This window comes from Urocitellus parryii, chromosome 4, assembly GCF_045843805.1.
Source record: "Urocitellus parryii isolate mUroPar1 chromosome 4, mUroPar1.hap1, whole genome shotgun sequence".
In the NCBI taxonomy this organism is placed as follows: Eukaryota; Metazoa; Chordata; class Mammalia; order Rodentia; family Sciuridae; genus Urocitellus; species Urocitellus parryii.
In genome coordinates this window covers 117,367,201-117,392,691 of record NC_135534.1, presented here as the reverse complement: position 1 = coordinate 117,392,691, position 25,491 = coordinate 117,367,201, and the positions used below count along the sequence as shown (strand labels likewise).

Genomic DNA, 25,491 nt, shown 5'->3' with positions numbered 1-25,491 from the left:
GTAGTTGAAAATGTGGTGAAATGCCAGAATTTTGTTTGGGATAACTTCATTCTAATGATTTAAATGTTAGAAGGCAAAAGGACTATATGGCTTTCCCAAAATTTCTCTACCTAGAGATTCTTCAAATTTGCAAATAAACCTTGTTTTCATTAATTAAGTAGGGAATTTAAAATCTGTGGAAGAAACCATAGTGTGCCTCTACAGACCCTTTTGGCCAGTCTGTCTTTTACCTGGACTACTTAGATTTAGTGTCATTGATACGTGAAGATTTTGGTCTGCCATGATCTGTTTGTTCCCTCTGTTCTTTCTCTATTTTTTCTTCCTTTTGTGTTACTTGTACCTTTTTTAGAATTTTGTATTTATCCATAGTGTTTTGAGTGTAAATTTTTGTATAGGTTATTCTGAATTTGCTCTAGGTATTTATTTATTCAGAAGTAACTTGTCACAGTCTAAAACATTTTAAGTTTTTGGAATAGAAATCTTTCCTCCCTTTCAAATTTCCTTACCACTTCCCTTGTTTATGATTGTCTGAAATATTTCTGTATATACTTTGAGAATCATGTAAAAAAATGAGAATTTTTGCTTTAATTATGTCAAAAGTAAATTAGGAAACTCAAGATGGAAGACTGTCACCTGTGTTTTTTTACTCTTTCCATTGTTTTTCCTTCCATTTCAGTAACTTATTTAACCCTTCTTTTAGGGTAAAGCAGTTTGCAACAAATTTTCCAGTTTTTTTTGTTTGTTTGTTTGTTCTTTGTTTGGTACCAGGGATTGAACCCCAGGTGTGCTTAACCACTCCCACATTCCCAGCCCCTTTTTTATATTTTATTTTGAGACAGGGTCTCACTAAATTACCTAGGGCCTTGCTGAGTTGTTGAGGCTAGCTTTGAACCTGTGCAATCCTCCTGTGTCAGCCTCCCAAACCATTGGGATTAAAGGGGTCCACCATCATGCTCAGCAAATTTTCCTTTTTTTTTTTTTTTTTTGTCTGAAGATGTCTTAATATTCTCTTTATTCGTGATGGATATTTTGCTGGATATAGAATTCTGGGTTAACATGTCTTTTCTTGAAGAACTTAAAAAGACATTGTGTCACTTGTTTCTGCCATCTATAGTTATCTTTGAATATGATGTGTTTGGGGATGAATTTTTTTATTTTTTATTTTTTAATATTTATTTTTTAGTTACAGATGGACACAATATCTTTATTTTATTTTTATGTGGTGCGAAGAATTGAACCCAGTACCTCAGGCACACTAGGTGAGAGCTCTATCTCTGAGCCACAACCCCAGCCTGAATTTTTTCTTCTTTAATCCAGTTTTGCTTCACTGAGCCATTTGAATCTCAAGGTTTATGTTCTTTGCAAGAATTCAGAAGTTTTCAGTCATTATATTTTTGGGAGGCTTTTTCTGCCTCAACCTCTCTCTCTCCTTTAGGAAGGATATGGAAGTTAGTTCTCTTTTTTATACTGTGTAACATAGGCCCTCAAGGCTCTTTTCATCTTTTTTCAGTCTGTTTTCTTTCTTGTTCAAATTTGATGGTTTCTATCGTGCTATTCTGAAGTTCACTGATTTTTTTCCCCTGTCCTCTCCATTTGCCTGTTGAATTTATTGAGTTTATTTTCAGTTACATTTTTTTTACTTTAATATAAGCTTACATAAAATTCACCCATTTAAAGTGTGCAATTCAGTGACTTTTAATATATTTGTTGGGTTGTACATCCATCACTACAGTCAATTTTAGAACATTTTCATTAGTCCAAAATAATCCGTGGACTCCCCCTTTAGCTATCATATTCTAATACCTCCATCCCTCCAGTTCTAGCCAACCACTAATTTACTTTTTACCCTGTATTGTATTCTGGGCATTCATATAAATGGAATTGTACAATATATGTTCCTTGATGACTGTCTTTTTCAGTTATTATAGTAATTTTAAGATTCATTCATGTTGTAGCTTATATCAGTACTTCATTTTTATTATTGCCAAATAATACTTCATTGTATGGATAAAGCCACATTTTATTTGTCCATTCTTCAGTGCTGCTGTGAACACTTATGTGCATGTTTCTGTGTGAACACATTTTCACTTATTTTGGACATACATCTAGGAATAGTTGCTCAGTGGGCCGTGAGGTCACTGTATGTATAACCTCTGAGCAACTTCCAAGACTGTTTTCCCAAATGGCTATACCACTTTACATTCCCATCAGCCTTGTGTGAGCTTCCAGTTTCTCTAGCTTCACCTAACTATCCCAGTGGGTATGAAGTGATAGCTCATTGCAATTACTGTATTTCATTGTTGTTCTTTATTGTTTAATATGTTTTGGTTATGTTAATAATTGCTCCTTAAAGCATTTTTATGATGGCTGCTTTTAAATCTTTGCCAAATAATGGAGGTATCTGTGTCATCTCAGTGTTATCATCTGTACATTGTCTTTTCTTATTCAGGTTCAATTTTTTTTTGGTTCTTGTATGAAGAGTGATTTTTAAAATTTTATCCTGGACATTTTGGGGTTTAGGTTATAGGACTATAGATCTTTTAGCAGCATCCTTTGACACCATGCCATTAAGGGAGGCACTGTCTCTTTACTGCCAAGTCAGGGTAAAAGTCCAGGTTCCTTACATGGCATTTGTTGACACTGGCAGTGAGGTGAAGGGGGTGCCTCGTTACTGCTGGGTTGGGTCAGGAGGTTATGTTCCCCACTTGACCTCTGCTGAACCTCCCTGGCCCAAAAGGTAGAAACACCTTGTTTTACCATTTCCCACAAGTCTTCACTCGTCTCGAGGTCCTTCTTATCACTGGGCAGGGATAAAAACAGCTCCCCCCAGGTCTTCTCTAATATACATCAACAGGATAGGTGTACCTCATTACAGCTAGGCATGAGTACAACTAGTCTCAGCTTTCCCATTTGACCTCTAATTGGGTGAGTTGTTTTTGTACCGGTACATTTTTAAGAATTCTTTATACCCTATATTCTTGATACATGTTCTTTGACAGGTGAGTGATTTGCAAATAATTTCTCAAAGGTTTTAGCTTGTCTTTGCTCTCTTAATATAATGTTCTTCACACAGCAACTTTGATTTTCACACAGCAATTTTGATGGAATATAGTGTATCTTTTTGCTTTTGTGCTTTTGGTTTAATGGCTAATAGTTCCAAACCTGTAACCCTAAGACAAAGATTTTCTCCCTTATTGTGTTTTATACTTTAGCTTGTAACTTGGAATAAGATATGAGATTTCCATCAAGGATTTTGTTTGTTTTGTGGGTTTTTTGTTTGTTTTTTATTTTTGCATATGAATGTCCAGTTGTTACAACAACTAATTGAAATAACTGTTTTTCCATTGAATTGCTTACCAAAAATTCCTTTACCAAAAATCAGTCAACCGTATTTGTGTGGGTATATTTCTAGACTCTTGTTCATTGATCTCTCTGTACTTTTGCTAGTACCACTGTCTGGATTCCTGTATAGTAATTATAGTAATTCTTTAATGTGATTCCTCTAACTTTCTTTCTTCAGAATTGTTTTGTCAATTCCAATGTCTTTGCTTTTCTGTGTAAATTTTAGAATCAGCTCATCTATAGCTACAAAAAAAGTCCTGCTGTAATTCTAATTGTAATTATGTTAAATCTGTAGATAAATTTGAGCAAATTTGACATCTTTTACTATGTTGAGTTTTCCAATTCATGAATATAATGGTTCCCTTTTAGGTAGGTCTTCCTTAATTTCTTTTATCCATGTTTTATATTTTAGCATGTAACTTATATGTGTGTTTTGTTAGATTTATACTTGTTTTTTTCTGGAGCTGTTTTAATCATGATACTAGTTTTTGAGTTTAGGTTACCTTTTGTTAAATGCTACTATATAAAAATACAGTTGAGCCAGGTGCAGTAGTGCGCAGTTGTAATACCATGTAATCAGGTGGCTGAAGCAGGAGAGTTGTAAATTTGAGGCCACCCTAGAGCCAATCTAAAAATAAAATTTTAAAAAGGGGAAGGAGGGCTGGAGATGTAGCTCAGTGAGAATGCTTGCAAGGTCCTGAGTTCAATCCCTAGTGCCACCCCGTCCCCCATTCCCAATTATAGTTGACTTTTTTATGTTGACCTTGTATTTGGTAACTTCGTTCTGTTCTTTAAAGATTTTTTGGATGTTACTTACCATGTGTAATGAGTAAAGACCATTTCATTTTTTTTTCTTTTCAAATCTATATATCTTTTATATCTTTTTCTTGCTTTTTTTGCCCCAGTGAGGACCAGAATAGGTTGTATGTAATTGGTATTATTTCTTCTTTAAGTGTTTGGTAAAATTCTCTGTTGGAACCATCTGAGCCTAGAAATTCTTGGTTAGAAGGATTTCATTATGAATCCAATTTCAGTAGTAGTTATTGGCCCATTTTATTCTGGTTGTAGCATCTACATATTCATAATATTGCCTTTTTCCTTTCATAGTAATTTGATTTTTTCTTTTTTTTTTTTTTTTTTTTTAAATCTTTCAGTACTGGAGATTGAACCCAGGATCTCACATAGCTATACAGGCCCTCTGAACTACATCCCCAGCCCTGTTTATTTTATTTTGAGATAAAGTCTTGCCAAATTGCCCAGTCTGGCTTCAAACTTGCAATCCTCTACCTTAGCTTCTCTAGTAAGGAATAACAGGTATGTACCACTATGTCTGGCTTTTCTTTGTCATTCTTGCTAGATGTTTTTTCAATATTACTGATATTTTTAAAGAACATTTTGGAGTTTTTTGGTTTTCACTGCTTTTGTCTATTTTGTCAGTCTCTACTCTTTAGTAATTCCTTCCTTATGCTTGCTTTGGTTTTATTTTCTTCTTTCCTGGCTTCTTAAAGCAGAAACTTGAGATTGTTCATTTGAATCACGAGTAGTACTCAGCTTCTACGATAGAGATCTTATTCAGAGAAAACCTTGCCATTATCTTCCTTCACCTCTAGTTTCTGAACCCTGGATTTTGCCTGTGGGGAGGAAGGTAGACCATAAAGCAAATAGCATCTATTGTCTTCCCAAAGCAACTGACTTAATTGGCAACATAATATGTAGAACTTAAAAATGAAGATCCATCTCAAGAACAGTGGTAATTGTGGAAGAGGTTTAATGGATTTAATGAATGTATAGCCTAGAGTATATGCCAGCTGGTCATTAGGAGAGGCCAGGGAAGAAGTGGCAAGAACCCTGTTGTGTGGCCAGAGCAAATGTCAAACAGACATCAAAAAGTATTCCTTTAAAGGAGCCAGGATGTGATTGGATTAATTTGTAAAGTGATTGGATTGATTTGTGAAGTTGTTGGATTAATTTGTAAAGCAGATTATGGGGTCTCCCCTCTCTCCCCCCACAAACACACACATTGTTGAGAAACAGTAGATCAATTAGTGGAGTTTAATACCTAGATGTGATTAAAAAAAAAGAGAGAGAAAAGGCAGTCCTAGATTTATCACTGTAAATCCAGAGTGACTGTGACATACCCAAAGACACACCTCCCTGAGGAGCAACATCAGAAGCTTAGCATTGTGGGTTTTAGGGAATTGGGAAAAAGGACTTCACTAAAATCATCCAGCTAGTCATTAAAAAAAAAAAAAAAAAAGAAACAAGCAAAGAACAGTAACAAGCACTGGGAAAGAAGAGGAGGGGAAAGGAATAATAACCAGAATTGACTAAAATATTCAGTTTAACTAAAATGTTCAGTTTTCAACAAAAAGTTGAGGGTTGTACATAAACAAGAAAGTATAGCCCAAATACTAGGGGAAAGATGCAGGAAACATAAACTGCCTGTGAGATAGAAATCAGATGTCAGATTTAACTGAAAAAAATTTGGAATCGTCATTATAAGTATGCTTCATAGAACTACAGAAAAAGCATAATTAAAGAAGGTAAATGATAATTTTCACAAATGGAGAATATTAGTAAGCAAACAAATTATCAAAACAAATAGAAATTCTGGAGTTGAAAAATAATGAATTTCAAATTTACTGGCAGTTTAACACATTTGAACTGGCAGAAGAAAGATTTAATGAGTTTGATTATTGATAAAGATAAAGCAAACCAAAGAACAAAGGTAAATAAACACAGCCTTAGAAAAATGTGGAACACAATCCAGTGCACCACTGCTAGTACCAAAGGGGAGAGAAAAATGAGAAGAGATGGCAATTGAGGGGGGAAAAACAAACAATGGCAGAAAATTTGCTATATTTCTGGAAAAATTCATTTACATATTCAGGAATCTCTGTGAACTCCTAAGTAAGAAAAACACAAAGAGACAAAGACACATGGTAAAAATGGTGAAGTCAAAGACAAGGAGAAAATCTTGAAAAGTAGCAAGAGACAATAACCCTCAGAATGTTACCCCACAGTAAGATTAATAGTTTCTTACCAGAAATAATTATGTTCAAAAGTTAGTGGGATAAACATTCAAAGTGCTCAAAGACAAAAACTGTCAGTAGGCACTTGTCTAATCCCAGTTCTTCTAAAAACTGAGGCAGGAGAATCAGAAGTTCAAAGCCAGCCTAGGCAACTTAACAAGACCATGTTTCAAAATTTTAAAAAGGCCATGGCTCTACTTCAGTGGTAGAGTCCTGAATTCATCCTCACTACCACCAAAGGGTGGGTGTGGTACTGACAACCAAGAATCCTATATCTTTCATCATTTTTAAATGAAGGCAAAATAAGGACTTTCCCAAATAAACATTCAAAGAATTTGTTGCTAGCAGACCTACCTTGCAGGAAATATTAAAGGGATTTCTTCAGGCTGAAAGCAAATGACCCTCAGTGTTAATTACACCCACACAAAGCATACCAGCAAAGGTAATTATGTAATTATAAACAGCAATTAGTGAATATTTTCCTTCTTATCATAGCTGATTTTAAAATCAGTTATTATGTATACATATGTATGTATAGTGTAATGTTGATATATAACACAAACTGCAATAAGTGTGTAATATATTTGCTGATACTAGGACAAAGAAAAAATGATTGGAAATAAAGCTGTATTATTGAGCTAAGGAAATATGACTACAGATGGGAAGTTGTAATTACATCAACGTGTTGTGTTTGAAATATTAATAGATACAGTAGGGAAGAGAATAAAGCTATATAGGAGTAATGTTTTATCAGATCATTGGAATGAAACTAATATAAATCTGAAGCTGATTCTGACAAATAAAGGTGTATGTGGTAAACCTGAGAGCAACCACTAGAAATATAACTCAGAAAAATTGAAAGAAACCATTAAAATACAGGGTTGGGGGGATGAGTTATAGCTCTGTTTATAGAGCACTTACTGAGCATATGTGAGGCCCTGGGTTTAATCCCCAGCACCAAGGACGAAAAGGAAGAAGAGGAACAAAAAAAGGCATAAGACGGAACCAAAGTAGAATGGCAAGCATAAATCCATACTAATAATAAAAATGTGAATGGATTAAACAGAAAGTAGTTGTTAAATGTGGTTAATATTATCTAGCTATATGCAGGAGATTCAAAGAAATAAATGGAAAGTAACATGATGAAAATAGATATATCATGTAACTAGAAACAAGAAAACTATTGTAATTATACTAATAGTCAACAAATATGCTTTATAACCAGAGATGTTAGGGACTTTTTATGATAAAAGTCATTACATCAGAAAGGTAACCAATTGTAAGCATATATATACTTTAAAAACAAAATACCAAATAAGCAAAATAATTTTTATTTTGCAAATGTAATAAGCAAAATAATAAAAAATACATGACAGTTCAACATTAATGTTTGAAAACTTCAATATACAACTTCTAGTAATGTATAAAACAATTGGATGATAAGCAAGGAAATATAAACCATCTATATCTAACAGGCATCTATAGAACATCACACAAAAACAGATTATACTTTCCTCTGAAGGAAAGTATATGGACCATTCTTTAGTGTAGACCATATGCTAGGCCATAAAACAAAGTCAATAGATTTTAATAGGTTGAAAGAATGCAGAGTGTGTTCTGATATCATTGGAAGAAAATTAGAAATCAATAGCAGGAAAGTTTAAGAAATTCAAAAATATGTGGAAATTGAATAACACATTCCTAAATAATAAACGAAACAAAAAATCAAAATATTCACAGGGAAGTAAAAATGAAGACTCAACATACCAAAACTTGTGGAATGTGGCTATAGTATGCTTACAGAGCAATTTGTAGCTTTTCATGCCTACATTAAGACAGAAAAAAATAATACTAATGAATAACCTCACCTTCTAAAGACATTGGAAAAAAAGAAAAAACTAAACCTGAAAGAAGGAAATCCTAAAAATAACAAATAAATACTTAGAGCAATTGTATGCCAACAAATTGGGCAACACAGATGAGTAGAGATCCTAGGAAAAAACTCAAGAAGTAAACAATCTGAATAATATGTCAAGAGAATGAATCAGTAGTCCAAAAATATATATATATATATATCCACAAATAAAAGCTCCGGCTCAGATGGCTTTACTATGAATTCTACCAAACATTTAAAAAACTAATACCAATTCTTCACAAGCTCTTTTAAAATATAGAAAACACATCTCATTTTATGGGGCTAATATTACTCTGATAAGGTAACTAAAGATATCACAAGAAAACTATAGAACACTGTCATTTATAATATGTTGTATCAATACAATATTTTTAATCCATGTGATCATCCTCAATAAATATAGAAAAAGATTTGGCATAATTGAGTACCCTTTCATGACAACACACAGCAAACCAGGAGTAAAAAGAAACTTTCCTCAACCTGAAAATGGGCATCAAAAGCTAATGTCCTAATTAATGGTAAAAGACTGGCTACTCTCCTCCAAAAATCAGAAACAAGATAAGAATGCCCAGTGCAGTCTCACCACTTCTATTTAATACTGCACTGGAAATTCTAGCCAGAGAGATTGGGCAAGATGAAGGAATAAAAGGCACTCAGATTGGGAAGGAATAAATAAAATTATTGGTAGGTGACATGGTCTTATATAGAGGAAATTCTAAGGAATCCATTAGAAACCTGTTAGAACTAATGAGTTCATCAAGGTTACAGGATACAAAATTAGTTGTCTTTTTTATACATTTGCAATGAGCCATCCAAAATGAAATGAGAAAACAATTTCATTCACAATGGTATCAAAATAATAAAAAACTTGGGGGCTGGGGTTGTGGCTCAGAGGTAGAGCACACACACATAGCATGCATGAGGCACTGGGTTCGATCCTCAGCACCATATAAAGTAAAATAAAGACACTGTGTCCACCTATAACTTAAAAAATAAATATTTTTTAAAAACACTTGGGAACAAATTTCACAAAGTGTGAAACATTCTGAAAACTATAAAACATTGCCAAAAGACATTATAGACAATCTAAATAAATGAAAAAACACCGGTTTCTGAAATTCATGTGGAAGTGCAAGGGACTCAGACAATACAGTGCTGAAAAAGGACAATTGTACATCCTGATTTTAAAACTTCACACAATAATAATGAAGGCATTGTGATACTGGCACAAAGTTAGACACATATAGGTCAGTGGAATAGACCTCAGTCCAGATATATAAACTCGTTCATTTATGCTCAAATGATTTTTCAACCAGAACGACAAGTTCTTTCAATCGAGAAAATATAGCCTGCTTCCGGCACAACTGGGTACTTTATGTAAAAGATTGAGGTTGGACACTTAAAACCGTATACAAAAAAGAACTCAAAATGGATTTAAGATCCAAATGTAAGCTAAAACCATAAAACTCCTTGGAGTTTTAAGTATAAATCCTCATGGCATTGTATTTGGCAGCGGATTTATAGATATGACAACAAAAACATGAGCAGCAAAAGAAAAAGATAAACTGGACTTCATCAGAATTTTTTTAAAAAACTTGGGTTTGGCATGCACAGTGCCCTAGATTCAATCCTCAGCACCACAAAAATAAATAAAAATTTAAAATCTTGGGGGGGGGGGATTGGTAGACAACCCACAGAATGGGAGAAAATATTTGCAAACCATCTATCTGGTAAGCAAATTTATCCAGAATGTATGAATAATTCTTACAACTCAGTAACAGAAAGACAATCCAATCAAATGAGCACAGCATCTCAATGAGCACATGGAACATTGCTCAACCCTATTATCAAGAAAATGCAAATCAAAAACAGAATGAGATACCACTTCCTATGCACCAGAATGGCTAATATGGGGGGAAAACACTCAGAAAATAACATGAGTTGACAAGGATGTGGAGAAATGAGAACCTTTATACACTGTTGGTAGCAATACAAAGGTGTAGTATCTTTGGAAAACATTCTGGCAGTTACCAAACAAGCAGTAAATAACTGAACATTTCTGCTCCTACATGTATACCTAAGAAAAGTGAAAAAATACATTCACACCAAAAAGTGAATGATTGTTTATGGCAACATAATAACCAAAAGTTGGGACAACCTAGTGTCCATCAGCTATATTATTCAGCCATAAAATAAAAAGAAGTACTGATACATAGTACTATGTTACACTGAGTAAGTAAAGCAAACACAAAAAGTTTGCTTTTTATGTGATTCTGTTCTTAAGTCTGTCTTGAATAGGGAAATTTGGGGGACAAAGTAGGTAAGTAATTGCTTAGAGCTCATAGGAAGCTGGAGGGTAGGTTGAGAATATGAGAGCTAAAGTATATAGGATTTCTTTTTGAGGCAATAAAATTCTTTTAAAAATGACTGCAGTAATAGTTGTACATATTTGTGTAAGAATCTTGGAATTTTAATAAAGTTATATATTGTCATGTTATTGTAACATTAAAAGTCAATTGTTTATCAGATAGTTAAAAGCATTTTTAATTACCTCAAATTTTTGTACATTGATTTTTTTATATATATTTGTTTTTTGTAGTTGTAGTTAGACACAATAATTTTATTTATTTAATTTTATGTGGTGCTAAGGATTGAACCCAGGGCTTTGAACATGGGAGGCAGTGCTCTACACCCAGCCCCTGTACATTGATTTTTTTCAAGTTAAAACATATTGTGGTTGGTTTTTAAAACTTTTTTTTTTTTTTTTTGTACCAGGGGTCAGGGGTACTTAACAAGTGAGCCACATCCCTAGCACACCCCTCCTCTTTTTTTTTTTTTTTTTTTTTTTTTAAGACAGGGTCTCACTAAGTTGCTCAGAGCTTAACAAATTGCTGAGACTAGTTTTGAACTTGGGATCCTTCTTCCTCAGTCTCCCAAGCCACTGGGATTACAGACATGCACCATGGCACCCGGCTAAAATCTTTAAGTCTCTTCATTTGTAAATTTCTTTTTTTTTTAATATTTATTTTTTAGTTGTAGTTGGACACAATACCTTTGTTTAATTTATTCATTTTTATGTAGTGCTGAGGATCGAACCCAGGGCCTTGCAAGCTCTTAGATGAGTGCTCACTGCTGAGCCACAACCCCAGCCCCTGTAAATTTCTTACTTTGGTTTTCTTTATATCTGTGTTTGTGCTCTCATTTCAGTTTATTAGTTGAAAAATTTGAGTCTTTTGTTTCATAAAGTTTCTCACAGTCTTGATTTTTCGGTTTGTATCCCAGTGTGTCACTCAACATGTTCCTGTTGAGTTGGCAGTAGAGGACTAGATTGGATTTTGCCCATTCTTTTTTTTTTTTATCATTCATAATTGTTTTTTGCAAAGATACAAATCACTGATGAGCAATGACTCAATGTCTCGTATGGGAGGGAAGAGTTCAGAAAATGGTGTTCTTCTAATATTCTTTCCTTATTAACCAAAGCATTTTTTGTAATGAGAAGCCTCTTTTATATTCTATTTGCTCAAAAATACCATTTGTATTGGAAAGACAGGATAAATGCTTTTTTCTATCCTCCCTTTTAAAATCAATTTTCAAAATAACTCTTTGGTTTAATGGCATCTTATAAAGGAGATAAATTAACTTTGTTTTTTGTGTCATGTGCTTATGAGTTTAAACATTGTTGACAATGTGATCCTCCTCCAGTTGACTTATAGCAGCATTATTTATAATAATTAGAATGTGGGAACAACCCCATTGTCCGTCAGCTGACCAATAGATAATCAAAGTTTGACATATCCATTTATTGTAATATTGTATTATTCAGCCATAAAATAAAATGAAGCACCTTGTAAACTTTAGTAGCTTCGTTGCTATCTGGTTACATGTTCCATGTGGACGTTTATGGTCCCAAATGTGGAATAGCTATTTCTCTAAGGATCCCTGATTCCTTTTAATGGGAAATAGAATTCAGAAGCCAATCTCATGCTAAGGATATTCATTCTTGTAGATTTACTGCTATCAATTTGTACTGATACTTTCAATTGATATTCAAAACTATAAATTCAATTTGCCATTTTTTCCTTCAACTTTTAACCATTGATAATGAATAAATACAAGTACTTATGTATAGCAAAACCAGTTAAAATTTTCATGACACATATTTATTCATTCACATAGTTCACTGCTGTGTAGATGTGTGATGTGAAACACTGGACAGGGTCAAAAAATAAATTAAGACACCCTAAAATATTTTCACTGAATCCTTTTGCTCCATCTGCTCCAGACATTTCTCAACTTACCATTCTATCCCTTTCCCTCATACATTCTTTATATGTCTTCAGCTCTAACAATTGAACAGAATGAAATTAATCGGTGAGTCATAAAAATCCAGTATTTAGGTCCTGCTCTAACTTTTTCCCTAAACCAGAATGGACAGCTTCATATATATAAATTTACACATGGATTTTCCTCAGAAGTATTTCAGACTCATTATGTCCAAAACCAAAATATTCTGTTCCCCCATCCTTAACCCCTTGCAAAAATCATCTCTTCCTCTTTTTTTCCATACGATGTTTAATAAAAACACCAAAATCAGAAACCGAGAGTCAGATTCTTCTCTCCTGGTTACTCTGCAACCCCAACCTTAATACAGAATCATGCTAGGGTGATTTTCCTTCAAATGTTTCTCACAGTTGTGGGAAAATATTTCTAAGCTGTGTTTTCTCTGTCTTTACTGTCATCAGTTTAATTTGGTTTTAGTTTCTTAAATCTACCCTCTTTATTGCCATCAGGATAATCTATTTAAAATGCATAACTGCACTACTGTGGCTGTCCATGCTTATCATATAAGATCCTAGGTCTTTAACACAGTGAAACACTTATGGAAGTGACCTTAAACAAAATAATGTTCTAAGCCTCAAGTTTCCTCATCTATAAAAGTCATGTCATTATCATCTAACTTCATGTGAGATAGCATATCTCAACAACCAGTACAGATAACTTCATATGTAAATTTCCAAAACCTATTTTATCTCTCTCCTTAACCTTCTTTTGTGTTCTTTCTTTAATCAGAATATAGGGTGCAAATGAAGTGATCTCTGTTCTGTTTTAACATAAGTGAAAACTTCTTAGTATCTTAAAAGTTAGCATCCCAGTTTTGAAGTGTGACTGAATATTTAAACAGGCAAATTCTTATAATTAATATCAGCTTTTCCCATCCTCTCAAATTATTTTCAGTGTTAACTGTCTTTCATTGCATTCTCTTTTTTTTATTGGTTATTCAAAACATTACAAAGATTGCAGAATCACATCGGTTACACATCCACATTTTTACATAATGCCATAGTAGTAACTGTTGTATTCTGCTACCTTTAGCCATCATCTTACGTACTCACCTCACTTTATATGCTGAGGTACTCCAGTTTAATCTCAAATCTTCTGATCATTTTTATTACCTAATTTTTATGAAAAATATACATATTCAAAATATGCCCCATCATATAAGAAATAGAATAGGGCTGGGGATGTGGCTCAAGCGGTAGCGCACTTGCCTGGCATGCGTGCGGCCCGGGTTCGATCCTCAGCACCATATACAAACAAAGATGTTGTGTCCGCCAAAAACTAAAAAGAAATAAATAAATATTTTAAAAATTCTCTCTCAAAAAATTATATAAAAAAAAGAAATAGAATAGGAATCTGAAATTTGAACTCTGTTTAATTTTGTTTTGTTGTTTTGTTTTGTTTTTGCAGTACTAGGGATGAATCCAGAATTTTGAGCCAGCTATGCAAGTAGTGTACCACTGAGCTATATGCCCAGCCCCTACATTTAATTTTTATTCATGCTTTTTCTATTGTAAATAAACAGCCAATATTTATTGAATGCTTACTTTATGCCAGGAATTATGCTACTTTAACCCTCTTGATTATTTAGGAAGTATAATTTTCATGATTTCTATTTTTCGGATGACAGAACTGAAGCATTAGAGACAAAATAACTTCACTAAGATTTAATGCCTGACTAGTAAATGGAGAAATTAAAATTCAAAACCTAAGATTTGAATAACTTAAAATCACTGTTTTATCAACCAAGCTATATGCTTTCCTTTGCAAAAACTTTACCCAGCTTTGAGACAAAATTAATTTTTCCACCTTAAAGTTTATGTCCTTTAGCAACTACTGCTTTCATAAACATGTATATATAGTATTTCCATCAGTTATTTAAAATAAAAGGGTAGGAAGGAAAACATTTCTGAATTACTGAATAGTTCACATTGCAAACTGTTAGTACAGACACATTTTTATTACTTGTGAAAGCTACTTAAATTGTATATCAGTAATTAATAGTTTGTTCAAGAAGTTTAAATACATTCCATATTAAATATGTAACTACATACATACATATTCATCTACACATATGGAATGGAGAGAAATCAGATGTTTTCTTAAACAGAATTATCTAATTCATAGAAGTTTCAGGTACACTTCCTGGCATTTGAATTTTCCATGTTAGGTATGATTCTTTTCAAATACTCTTAATTTCATCTCTTTCCAAGCCTTTGCCTCAGTGTACATCCAAAATGTATTTGTGAATTTTTTATTACATAGTACATCAGAGTTTCTATAGACATATATTACAAAATGCATGTAATAAATATATGACTTAGAAGGCATTTCCCAGTGTATTATTCATCTTCTTCTCATCCCATAACTCCAACTGTATTAGACTTTGTACCACATTTAGACAAGACAGACTTAGCAGAAGTACTCACCCATTTTCATTTTTGTCTTCTGGCCATTTAAATTCATTTTGTAGTGTTCTCTTTCCAACTCCCTGGAGAGCAAGTCTTAGTAACTTTTCTAGTCACTTTCAGGAAATAAAGACAATCTTTTCAAGAACTAATAAACTGAATTCAAAGTTAAAAAATCAACTGTCCTTTCTTACCTCAGGCTTACTGTAGGCCTGCAGTGGAAATGTAGGGTTTGATTTGTTTCTTGTTTCTATGTTCTCACACTGAGCCCTCTTACACTCCTCTACATTTGCTGACTATGGTTTTGGCCCTTCCTGGATTAGGATAGGCTGAGGAAGAAGAAAAGGTCTGTGATGGTAGTAGCAGCAGCAATAACAGTTACTGATATTTTTGTAGCATTGATTATGTTAGTTACTGTTCAAAACACTAAATATGTATTAGGTCATTGATCCTCAGAAGTGTGGCCTGTGTTCTATTTTGCCTGTTTTACTGCTTAAGAAATTAGATACAGAGAATTTAGTGACTTAATTTAATAAATTCACACAGCTGAACCAACTGTGACAGTTGTCACAAATGACAACCCAGCATTGTGGCTCTAGATTCTGTGCACTTAAGACATTCCACTGTATGACTTTATATACTATGAAAAATAGTAAGCAAACTTCATAGTCCTGACCATGTTTAAGTCAGACTCATGCCAATTTAAAGTGTGATACAATTTCCATTCACTTGAGACAAAGGACACACATGCAGGAGAGTAGCAGGGAGTTTGTAATTCATGGCACACCGATTACTCTCAGCAAAATTCCTCTTCTGATCTTCAACTTTTAGATCACAGAAGATGAAAGAAGCACCATCTTAGAAAAGTTTTCCACCTCTTTGCATATGTGCCCTCACACCTTACCTAAATGTGGTATATTTTGGGGGCCTCCAACCAAACCAAGACTGAAGTGGTTTCATTTTAATACCCCACTGTACATTTTCCAAATATGCTGTTTAATTTCTTGACTTTATACCTTTGTTCATGCAGATGGTCCCTGGATTATGACTGTCACTTGTTCTGAAGGCATGTTTCCTCCCTCAACCACATGATCCCAATCAAAGTAAGCAATCTTGATGGCACAGCTTTAAAAGCAGAAGCCAGTTTCCTAGGATATAGCAAATGAATGAAACACTTTCTATATAGCCTTCCCATTTTTTACCTCTTCGTCTTGTTTCTATGAGAGGAAATAGCAAATATATTAAATGATGGTCTGTTTAGACCTGTCTTAACTGCAAAATGTCTTATTGTGATTACATGTCTTTAAGAAGAACATGTAAAACAGAGTTTTATTGTTTTTATTTTAATGACCTTAATTGGCTTATTTTCCATTCTTGAATCAGGCAACCCTTCAATCCATAAAATAGAGATGAGTGTTCCTGGAACAGGTTTATATTTGAACTATTTTCAGAATTATGGTCCAAGATGATTATTACAATGGCCTTCTCTATCAATCAAAAGGATTTATGCCTTTTATCCTTTTTATCACATCAAACAGGGAACAATCCCAAATTGATCATTTTGGCTTCTTGTTATTATCTTGGAATCTTTTTTTAATCTTTTCCCCCCTTTATTTTCCTTTCCTCCTCCTTTCTTTTCCCCTATATATTTATCTAAGTAGAATATTCAAAGAAATGATTATGTAGGATGGATTATTTAATGTTTGAACTGGCATTACCTACTGCATGTTTACGTTTAGAAACAGGGATGATACTATATCCATTGACAGAGATCTCTTGATGTTCAATAACTTACCAAATGTGAAATATTTAGTGTCTGGCATAAAAAGCCAGGCACTATTCTAAATATCAATATTTACAAATATCATTTAAAACTCTGGAGCTTATTTAAACAGTATTTGAAATGCTTCCCTGATTGAAGAGTTTGGAGAATACATTTTAATACATTGTGTACCTGAAGTTTCTCTCTCACTAGCATCTTTTTGTCTTTACTTGGCACAGTGGCCACCTGAAAATGGTATAAATTGCCTATTTTAGCTACTAAACCATCATTTAATATTTTATTTTATGTATTTTTTAGGACATTTGTGATTCATTTGCATCCTTGAAGAGCATCTGTAGAAGAAGAAGGAAAAGATGGGTGTGAAAACATTTACTCATAGCTCCTCTTCCCACAGCCAGGAAATGCTTGGAAAACTAAACATGCTGCGAAATGATGGACATTTTTGTGATATCACTATTCGTGTCCAGGACAAAATCTTCCGGGCACATAAGGTGGTACTAGCAGCTTGCAGTGATTTCTTTCGCACCAAACTTGTAGGCCAAGCAGAGGATGAGAACAAGAATGTGTTGGATCTGCATCATGTTACAGTGACTGGCTTTATACCCCTTTTAGAATATGCTTACACAGCTACTCTGTCAATTAACACAGAAAATATTATTGATGTTCTAGCTGCAGCCAGTTATATGCAAATGTTTAGTGTTGCTAGCACCTGCTCAGAGTTCATGAAATCAAGTATTTTATGGAATACACCCAATAGCCAGCCAGAAAAGAGTCTAGATGCTGGACAAGAAAGTAATTCTACCTGCAATTTTACTACTCGAGATGGAAGCATTTCCCCAGTGTCTTCAGAATGCAGTGTGGTGGAAAGAACCATTCCTGTCTGCCGAGAGTCCCGGAGAAAACGCAAAAGTTACATTGTTATGTCTCCTGAGAGTCCTGTAAAGTGTAGCACACAAACAAGTTCACCCCAAGTATTAAACTCTTCAGCTTCCTACACAGAAAATAGAAATCAACCAGTTGACTCTTCATTAGCTTTTCCCTGGACTTTTCCTTTTGGAATTGATCGAAGGATTCAACCTGAAAAGGCTAAGCAAGCAGAAAATACCCGGACTTTAGAGTTACCTGGCCCATCTGAGGCAGGTAGAAGAATGGCTGACTATGTGACTTGTGAGAGCACAAAAACTACCCTTCCTCTGGGTACCGAAGAAGATGTCCGGGTCAAAGTAGAAAGGTTAAGTGATGAGGAGGTCCATGAAGAAGTGTCTCAGCCTGTCAGTGCATCTCAGAGTTCACTGAGTGATCAGCAGACAGTGCCAGGAAGTGAACAAGTCCAAGAGGACCTTCTGATTAGTCCACAGTCTTCCTCTATAGGTATAATACCGTCTATGTTTTTCATAGTGCTACAGTCAATTAAACATTTTTAAGTTCTTAGTAGATTAAAAATTTTGTGTTCAGTCCTACATGAAATATAAAGAAGAGTAAAACATAACTGGATTTTTAAAGATGTTATTAGCACTACAGTTTCCTTTTTACAAGTTACACATCAGGGAAGGGGGGAAAAATGTTGACAGTACATGATGGCACAAAGCCAGAGATACAAATTGTGAATTACTTTCAGTGTAAAAGAAAACAGCTTTTAAAAATCCAGTTAGTGTTTTATTCTTTATTAAAATATTTATTGAGAACTTATATGATAAACATTGATGATGCATGAAGACATAGTTCATGCCACAAAGAAATTAATAGTCTATTTGATGAAGCAGTTATATAAATAATTGATTACAATGAACTGTTAAACCTAGAAACTAAAGGTATGAGCATGTATGGTTGCAACAAGGGAAAGAACAAAAGTAGGAGTTGGCGCAGGCTCGGGAATGACTCTTCAATGAAGATGCATAAAAGCACAAAACCTGTAGGAAAGTATAGAGGCATGGAAGAACATTGCATATTTGGTAAGCAGTGAATTCAGTGCAGAATAAAGTATGGGGAACAAATGGGAAACCAGACACAAAGGAGCAGGTTGTGAAGAGCCTTAGCCTTGGATACTTGTTTCAATTAGGATTGCTTTCTACTCCAATACAACAGAATGCCTCTGCAGTTGCTTTAACAACCAGGATTTTTTTTTTAATCATATAACATGTTCACAAATGGTAAGTCCAAGACTAGTGTGATGGACCTAAGCCCCTTGTGTATTTATAATCTAGTATCATTAGTTATCAGTTTCATCTATATGTTTGCTGTTTTTGATTATAAGATGCTCACTTCATCTTTATCTTTGCATTCTAAAATGGGGCATTGCTTTTATCAGGAAAGCACAAATATTCCCAGAAATCCCTTAAAAACTAATGCCACAAACTAGTATGTAACTTGGTTGTAGAGCCTTTGCCTAAGGTACACAAGGCCCTGGGTTTAATTCTCAGCATTGAAGGAAAAAAAAAGCCAGAACACACAATCTAATGCCATTCTGTGTCGTGATCTTTCCTAGTTGCAAGAGAACCTGGGAAAATAATGATTATTGGTTGTGTATATAATTGCCCGGAACAAAATCAGAGCAGAATGGATATTGTAAGCCAAGTAAGCTTGGATTTTATCCTTGTAGTAGTAGGTAGTATACCTTAAATAGAAAATAAAACACATATACACATATTTTAGGAAAATTAGTATTGTCATATAGGAGTTTGACTATGTGGAGAGAGGCTCAAAAACCAGTTGGTGTGATGAAGAGTAAAACCCTAAAGAAAATGGATATTACTAGACTTTGTAAAGGAAAAAATCTATGCTACTTGGTTGAATAGATACACTGAAGGAATGGAAAAAGAGTCAAAGTACTTGGGACAAAATAGTAATAACATTTTTTTATAGTCATTGATTCTAAGTCACAATTTTTTTATAACTTACTATGAATCCATATATGTGTTACAGTTGATCATCTTTCACAGTTACTTTTTCCTTTCTTAGTGGTACAAATAATAATGGTAATTATATAGTTATAGCATCTATTAAATGCAATAAATACAATATGAAAATCAATGGAAGTAGGACCTAGTTTTAAGAGTAATCAGCAAGGTTAGTTCTATGTAAATTGTACTTGGATTATGACTAAGCAATATCATGCCAAAAGCAGTTGAAATGGCAGGATTGGTAATATTACCTATTTGGGACTTTTCTCTTTTAAAATTTAGCAATGGCAAATTCAGTCTCAGTAGGAAAATATGTAAGAGCCAAGACCAAAGGACTGATCCTTGAGAAATATCTATATTCAGGTTTCAAGAGGGATTTAAAAAGTCAAGTGAATAATAAAGATGGTCTTTCCAAAATATGGAAGAACCAGAAAGATCATATTAACTTTGTTAATTTCTTATGTTTTTACCCATTAAATGAGTTTCTTAGGGCTACTACAACAAAGTACCACAAACTGGATGGTTAAACAATAGAAATGCATTTTCTTACAGTTGAGGCCAAAAGTCTAATGGTTTATAGGGGAGAATCCTTCCTGCCTCCTCTGGCTCTGGTAGTTGCCAACATTTCTTATATTATAGCTACATGACTACAATTTCTAACTCCAGTGTGTCTGTGCCTCTACCTTTGTCTCTAAATTTCTCTCCTTTTAAAAGACATCAGTCACTGGATATAGGGCCTACCCTAATCATATATGAGCTCATCTTAACTTGATTACATCTGCAGAGACACCCATTTACTAATAAGATTTCCTTCATAAGTAAGAGGGGATTAGACTTCAGTGTATCTTTTGTGGGGGCAGTTTCACCCACAATACTTAAAGTTTATATTCCTGATTTGGGACAAGATACTTTTGAAGAATTTTAGTGAACACACATCCAATAAAATATTTAATGGCAGGAGATCATTGCTTGTTAATATGACCGAGTTTTTGCTTAATTACCATGGTCTCTAATCTTGAAAACATGTTTGTGCCTTCTGAATTATGAACTGCTTAATGAATAATTACTATTTTAGTCATTAATCTGAGGATTTAGGAACCAAAATATTAATCTAACTTAAATGTCATGCTAATAAATGAAGTAGTCATATTTACCACTCTCATGTATATCTAATACGTTCATATTTTGCCTATATGATTATATATGGAAGTTATGGACATTACTAGTAGAGTAAAACTTGGAGTTACATAAGTAGAATTATTATAATTGTGAATCCTATTATAATTGGAACATAGTAATAATTGCTCTGAATATAATGTAATCAGATCATCTAAATGGGGTTTTTTCCTACCCATAGAAGTGTACTAATGACTCTCAGGAAACCTATCTTAACTGCAAATTTATGCAAAACAAAGCCACACAGGAAAAAAAGTAAATTCCTGGGGTATTGTGGGCAGTCAACAAATTTGGGAGGAAGAAAAGGGAGATGTGCATAGTACTTTATTTTCTATATTTCATAAGAATAGTTCTATAAGTAATTATTTTTATTTACTAATTCATTTTAAAAAGATATTCAGGAAATGGCTTGCCATTTTGATGTTTAATATGTTCATTCTGAAATTATAAAATAATAATAATTTATTACCCATGTAAATAATCCAAGTGGAATTTTACCTGTTAAGTTTTCCCTTTTTTCCAGTAGCCCACATTGTAAAATCTAACACCTTCAACTTAGGGCAAATAGAAGCAATAAATACAGCAAATTTAAAGGGGGAAAAAAGGGATGTGAGTAGTAAGTGTAGGTGGGGTCTTGTTACTCAGAAAGATAAGGCTATTTTTATACAGTTTAAGAAAAAAAAATGTAAGTGAAAGGGCTTCATTTTATGAATGACTTAATGATTTATTTTGAACTATAATTCTAGATAGTCTGCATTTTACTGTATTAACAAAGGAATTTTATACTCTAAAAATCTCTGCCAGCCAGCTACATTGGCATATGCCTATAATCCTAGTGACTCAGGAGGCTAAGGCAGGAGGATTACAAGTTCCAAGTTAGCCTCAGGAGTTTAATAAGACCCTCAGCAACTTAGTGTGAACCTGTCACAAAGTAAAAAATAAAAAGGACTGGAAATGTAGCTCAGTGGTAGAGGGATTTAATGTAGCTCAGTGGTAAAGGGATTTCATTCCCCAGTACCTAAATAAATAAATGTCTCTGCCATTAACAATAAAGTGGTTGGGACTGGGGGAATATCTCAGTGATAGTGCACTTGTCTAGGATGCACAAGGCCCTGGATTCAATCCATGGTTCTATAAAAATTAAAATTAAATGATTGTGTTAGGGTGGTCAGTTAACATATTAAAAAATAATTTGAATTTTCTTTTTTTATATATTTTTTCACTTATAGGTGGACACAGTATCTTCATTTTATTTATTTATTTGTTTACGTGGTGCTGAGAATTGAACCCTCACGAATTTGAGGCAAGTGCTCAACCACTGAGCTACAACCCCAGCCATGAGTTTTCTTAATAGCAATAAATGATAAATTTATTGAGGTGGGAAGCTAGAATAATGGTGGAATTTCAGCATATACTATATGGAAAAGCAATATAATATTATGATTAAAAGTTACCAGTTTTTCCCACTTAATAGATAATGTGACTCTGAGCAAATCACTTACTTAACACCACCAGTTTCCCTAGCCATAAAGATAGTGATATAATCACTCCTCCTACTTATGGTTTCACTTTCCACATTTTTAGTTACCTTCCATCAAATACAATACAGAAATATTAAGTGGAAAATTCCAGAAATAAATAATTCCTAAGTTTTAAATTTTATACCCTTCTGAATAGTGTGAGGAAATATTGTACCATCCTTCTCCATCCAGTCTGGATGTGAGTCATCTCATTGTCCAGTGTGTCTAGGCTGTGTAAGTTAGCCCTCTAGTCAACTTAGTTACTATTTTGGTTATTAGAACATTATCCCAGTACTTATGTTTAAGTAACCCTTTTTGAGAGAGAACAAGAGACCACATTTACAACTTTTATTATCACATATTGTTAGAATTGTTCTATTTTATTGCCAATCTCTTACTGTGACTGGTTAAAATTCACCATAGATGTGTATAGGAAAAACAGTACATATATAGGTTTCAGTACTATTCATGGTTTCACACAGTTCCTTGGAGGGAATGAATGTATCCTTACCTGATAAGGGGAACTACTGTACCTATTTGTCATGTCAGTACCCTCCAGCCAATAACCACCAGGAATGCACCTACAATTGAACAAGTTGCAGTGGTAGTTTTAACATCTGAAAATCTTTCATCAATAACCCAGGAATATAGAATAAGTTAGTGTTCAGACAAATATAACCAGGTGTCTACATAAGTACATCCTGATGGTGGGAGTGTTTGGATAAGTATCTATTACAACACGAGTAAGCCAGTTTTATATTCCCTAAGATGGATGGATACCTTGAGTAGAGTTAGTTCTCACAGAGAAAATTGAAGTGTGTCTGAGGAGAACTGTTTCTGGATAGCCCCATTAGTGTCCCTTGGATAATGTGTGCTGATGGGACTATAATGACTTCAGCAGAAGCATTTTGATGATGTGAGATCAAGGTCCAATTTTTACAGGACTGAGGGTTAGGATAATGATATGAAGGAAACCTAAATACCAGAGGGACCTATAAAAGGAAATCTCCTTCTGAGGTATTTAAGGAAGAGCTATTAAGTTTTTGTAAGCCAAATCAGATGAGGGATAATAGAGCCAATGATCTGTTAAAATTCAGAGCAGTAACTGTGATGGGGTAGAGGTGGGGACAACAGTCTTGTTTTTCCTTGGTCACAGAAGGAGATCTTAAGCTGGGCATGGTGGCACATGCCTGTAATCCCAGAGGCTTAGGACGCTGAGGCAGGAAAATCACAGTTCAAAGCCAGCCTCAGCAGGTAGTGAGGCCCTAAGCAACTTAGAAAGATCCTGTCTCAAAAATGAAAAATAAAAAGGGCTAAGGATGTGACTCAGTGGTTAAAGCAATTCTGGGTTTGATCCTGGGTACCAAAAAAACAAAAAAGGAGATCTTAGAAAAAAATGATAGGATAGCCGGGGCCCAGTGGCACACACCTATAATCCCAGCAGCTCAGGAGGCTGAGGCAGGAGGTTCATGAGTTCAAAGCCAGCCTCAGCAACGAAGGCACTAAGAATGACACCCAGTCTCTAAATAAAATACAAAATAGGGCTCGGGGTGTGGCTCAGAGGTCAAGTACACCTGAGTTCAATTCCCGGTACCAAAAAAATATATATATATAAGATGGTGCTGAAAGCTTATATTAAACTGTAATAGGCAGGTCTAGTAGTAAAATAAAGGATCAGAAATACTGAAAAATCAGCAAATAAATTAATCTAGTTTCATTGTCTTGGGTGGAAGCCATCCTTTTTTTAAGATAGTTTCTTCTGGTGAATCCCTCAGAATCCAAACTTACGTCTTCCAGTGGAATGGATAATAGAGGAGTAAGGAAAATCTGATGAATGGCTTTTAGGTTGGGAAATAAGAAACCAGTAACCAACATCTTGAAGTTTCATGGCTGAGTCAATTGTTAACAACTTGGTCAGTTCCTTGCTTTGTCATGACAAGGACAAAAATTTTCCTATCTTTTCCAGAAAATCAGAATTAACAGGAAGATTATATATTAGAAATGTCCCTGATACTTCCTCTTTAAAATTACCATTCTAATGTTTGTATACTGTTAATGCATCTCTAACAAATAATCTTGTTCTTAATCAAAAACTCCCCCAAAGTGGCCCCTTATGATTTCAAATTATCTTTGGTGAAATTGCATCAGTTGAGAGATAAATGTACAAGTTATTGTTACATGAGAAAAAAACATGAAGGGAACAGATATTTGGCCTGGAAAAATGTAGTTTTGGATTGAGATGACCCATAAAAGCTACAACAATTCATTCATAAGAATAATTCTGTGTAACTTTTTCTTTCCAGAGCTTGATTCTTTGTTTCAGAGTTGTCATGGACCAGGAGCCAGGCCAAAAAACCTCCTGATTCTGGGCATGTGACACTATTAGTTAAGCATTTGTTAGGAATACAAAGATAAAAATGAAGAATTTCTTATGTCTTTGTTGAAGTATAACTAACATGCCATAAAATTTTACCTGTTTAAAGTGCACAATGGTGTTTCATATGTTTAGAGAATTGTATAGCCATCCCACAGTATAAGTTTATAATATTGTGATTACCCTAAAAGGAAACCTTGTACCCATTAAGAATGCCTTCTTATTCCCTCACAGCCCCACTCTCTCATCACTAGGTAGCCATTAATATATTGTAAATAGATTTATCTATTCAATATACTTTATGTAAATGCGATCATGCAGTAGGTAGTCTTTTCTGACTGGCTTCTGTCCTTACCATGTTTTTTTCAGTTCATCCATGCAGTACTGTAGTACTTTTTAAAATTTGGAAATGGTTTTGAGAGTCACAGATCTAATTCAGCCTGCAGGGCTGGTTCTAATCAAGCCCATGTTCATGCTCTCGTTATAGTTTATTCCTCAGCAGATACAGCATAGGAACACTTACACCAAGGGACAACAAATCTGATTGAATAACCAAAATAATCCCAAAGACCTTATTTCTAGGAGAACCAAATAAATTCAACAGTAAAGGACTTCATTGAAATATTTAGCTGAGTTCAGCTTGAATTTATCCTCTAGCCAAGGGCAGGTTACACTTCAAAAGGTATTTTAGATCTATATTCTG

General features: G+C 34.2%; 1 protein-coding gene across 13 annotated transcripts in view; it reads left to right on the top strand.

Annotated features, from left to right (window-relative positions):
* The window catches only part of Zbtb44 (zinc finger and BTB domain containing 44), a 64,607-nt gene that overhangs the window by 18,538 nt on the left and 20,578 nt on the right, over nt 1-25,491 (top strand). For 10 of the 13 annotated variants that reach the window (XM_026392430.2, XM_077796977.1, XM_026392429.2 and 7 more), the window contains 2 exons: nt 16,066-16,138; nt 17,116-18,189. In XM_026392430.2, coding sequence (XP_026248215.1) covers nt 17,172-18,189 — 1,018 coding nt within the window. In that variant the 5' untranslated portion in view covers nt 16,066-16,138; nt 17,116-17,171. Of the gene's footprint in view, nt 1-4,496; nt 4,657-16,065; nt 16,139-17,115; nt 18,190-25,491 lie in introns of those variants that run through there. The other 3 variants (XM_077796978.1, XM_026392433.2, XM_026392432.2) reach the window with 3 other exon arrangements.